Source organism: Theobroma umbraticum, unplaced genomic scaffold, assembly GCF_002168275.2.
Source record: "Theobroma umbraticum cultivar Fairchild unplaced genomic scaffold, ASM216827v3 scaffold_51.0, whole genome shotgun sequence".
Lineage (NCBI taxonomy): Eukaryota > Viridiplantae > Streptophyta > Magnoliopsida > Malvales > Malvaceae > Theobroma > Theobroma umbraticum.
Window position 1 is genome coordinate 4,157,679 of NW_018397260.1, and position 1,783 is coordinate 4,159,461.

A 1,783-nucleotide genomic window follows, 5' to 3' on the forward strand; every position below is an offset into this window, starting at 1 on the left:
GGGAATTTGACATCTCAAATTTTGCCCTGGCAAAACAGTTAATTACTCTACCCTGTTTGTTTTCTGGTTTTTTAGTGCCTAGAGAACAGTGGGACAAGCTGACATTGCTAACAGAAGAGCACCAACCCTCAAAAACAATGTGTTTGAACAAATAAAGGAGCCAAGTGAAATCTTTTATTTCCTTTAATCTTTTCTGACTACAACGTCCACAATTTTCTGACTAAACCAATATTTTTCCTCCGACTTTTCATTGTGAAAAATGAGTCATTTTTAAGCAAATTGTTAACAATTATATTGTGTATCGATACGACACAGCAACAACTGCTAATTTTATTAAACAGAACTTGTTGCTACTAAAATCCAACCAGCATCAAGGAAAAACAATGAAGCCAGGTACAATCCCAGCTACTAAGAAAATACTAAAAACTAAGGAGACTACTCAAGTGCTAAATATTGCTTGGTTGAATAGAAGTTCTTAAGGGAATTACTTACAGCAAAACCAAGCATGGCAACGCGTCCAACAAAGAGCTCATTTTCCTTGGTAAAACCAATCCCTCCAGAGGTGCCAAAGATACCATCTTCAACCTTTTGCTTTGGTGGTGCTGCAACCTTTTAAAGCACAAAAATAAATAAAAATGAAGTTAATTAAAACCCAATCAACATATATTAGTGATAACGAAAAAAACAACATCCCCCTCCCACAAACAAAAAACAAAAAAAAAAAGAATACCCTCTTGGGAGCTGCCTTGGTCTTTGGTTTGAAGACTGCAAAAGTGGTAAAACCTCTAGATGAAGTAGCAACACTGTCAGAGAGTGGGTTCAATAAGAAATGAGAGAAGGGTTTAGGCTTTAATCCTTGAGCTTGGAATTGGAGTAAAGGGTGTCCTCTCTTCAAGTTCACTACATGGCTAGTTGATACACTAGTACTAGACATGAGCAGCATGGTTTGAGCCATTGATTCCTCTCTTTGATAACCTTTTCTGATGGTGTAGAACTATGTTACTAAGCTGTTCTTTTCGCTACCTCTTAATGCTTATGTGTGCTTTTAAAGGTCAGAGCTGTGGATGTGGTGCGAGAGCTACTGAGAGGCGATTAAAATGCCCACGTCGTGCGGTACTTGTTTTTGGTGTTTGAGATAATTTCATGCACAAAATAATATGACAGAAATATTGAATATTTTTCCTCAATCAACACAATCCTTAACTGTCTCTAAACCTTTTGTAGCCCTGAAATTTATAGCCACATAGTTTTCATAATAATTTTATTTTTTGAATTGCTACATTATCTATAATGATTTAACTTATTAAAATAATAACAATATTTCAAATGATTTAATTTGTTCGCATTGCTAATAATTACTATTTTAAAATCAAATAAAATATTATTTATTGGTAATTAAAATTTTTTTTAGCAATTTAACTATTTCCTTGCTGTAGCTATCTTCAATTTTTTTCAACTTTAACGGACTCTAAAAATCTCATTGATACGTATCACCTAATCTGAGGGTGCTTCCTGTCTGCAAAAATCCGTGGTGAAGATGCATAGGGATCTAGAGTTTTCTAGACAAAAGCCACCATGCCACATGTCATGGTGTTTTTCGCTTTGGTCGAATTCAGACATGGCTAGTTGTCTGAACCAAGTCAGTTCGCCCAGTTATTGGAGATGTGAGCCACGCGGTCTCTCTGTGTTCTGTTTCCCATCCTGGAAAGATACAGCATGCGACAAAGGAATCCAGAATATACTGACCTCTCCTGATTTGACACGTTTCACAAGCATGCAATCC

General features: G+C 36.1%; 1 protein-coding gene across 1 annotated transcript; it reads right to left on the bottom strand.

Annotated features, from left to right (window-relative positions):
• Positions 1–435: 435 nt before the first annotated feature.
• NPQ4 (Chlorophyll A-B binding family protein) lies at positions 436–1,036 on the bottom strand. The gene is made up of 2 exons (XM_021428467.2): positions 731–1,036; positions 436–609 (listed from the first exon to the last, which is right to left on the bottom strand). The coding sequence occupies exons 1-2, from the start codon at positions 953–955 to the stop codon at positions 436–438; spliced, it is 399 nt and encodes a 132-aa protein (XP_021284142.1). The 5' UTR covers positions 956–1,036.
• Between the last annotated feature and the right edge of the window lie 747 nt (positions 1,037–1,783).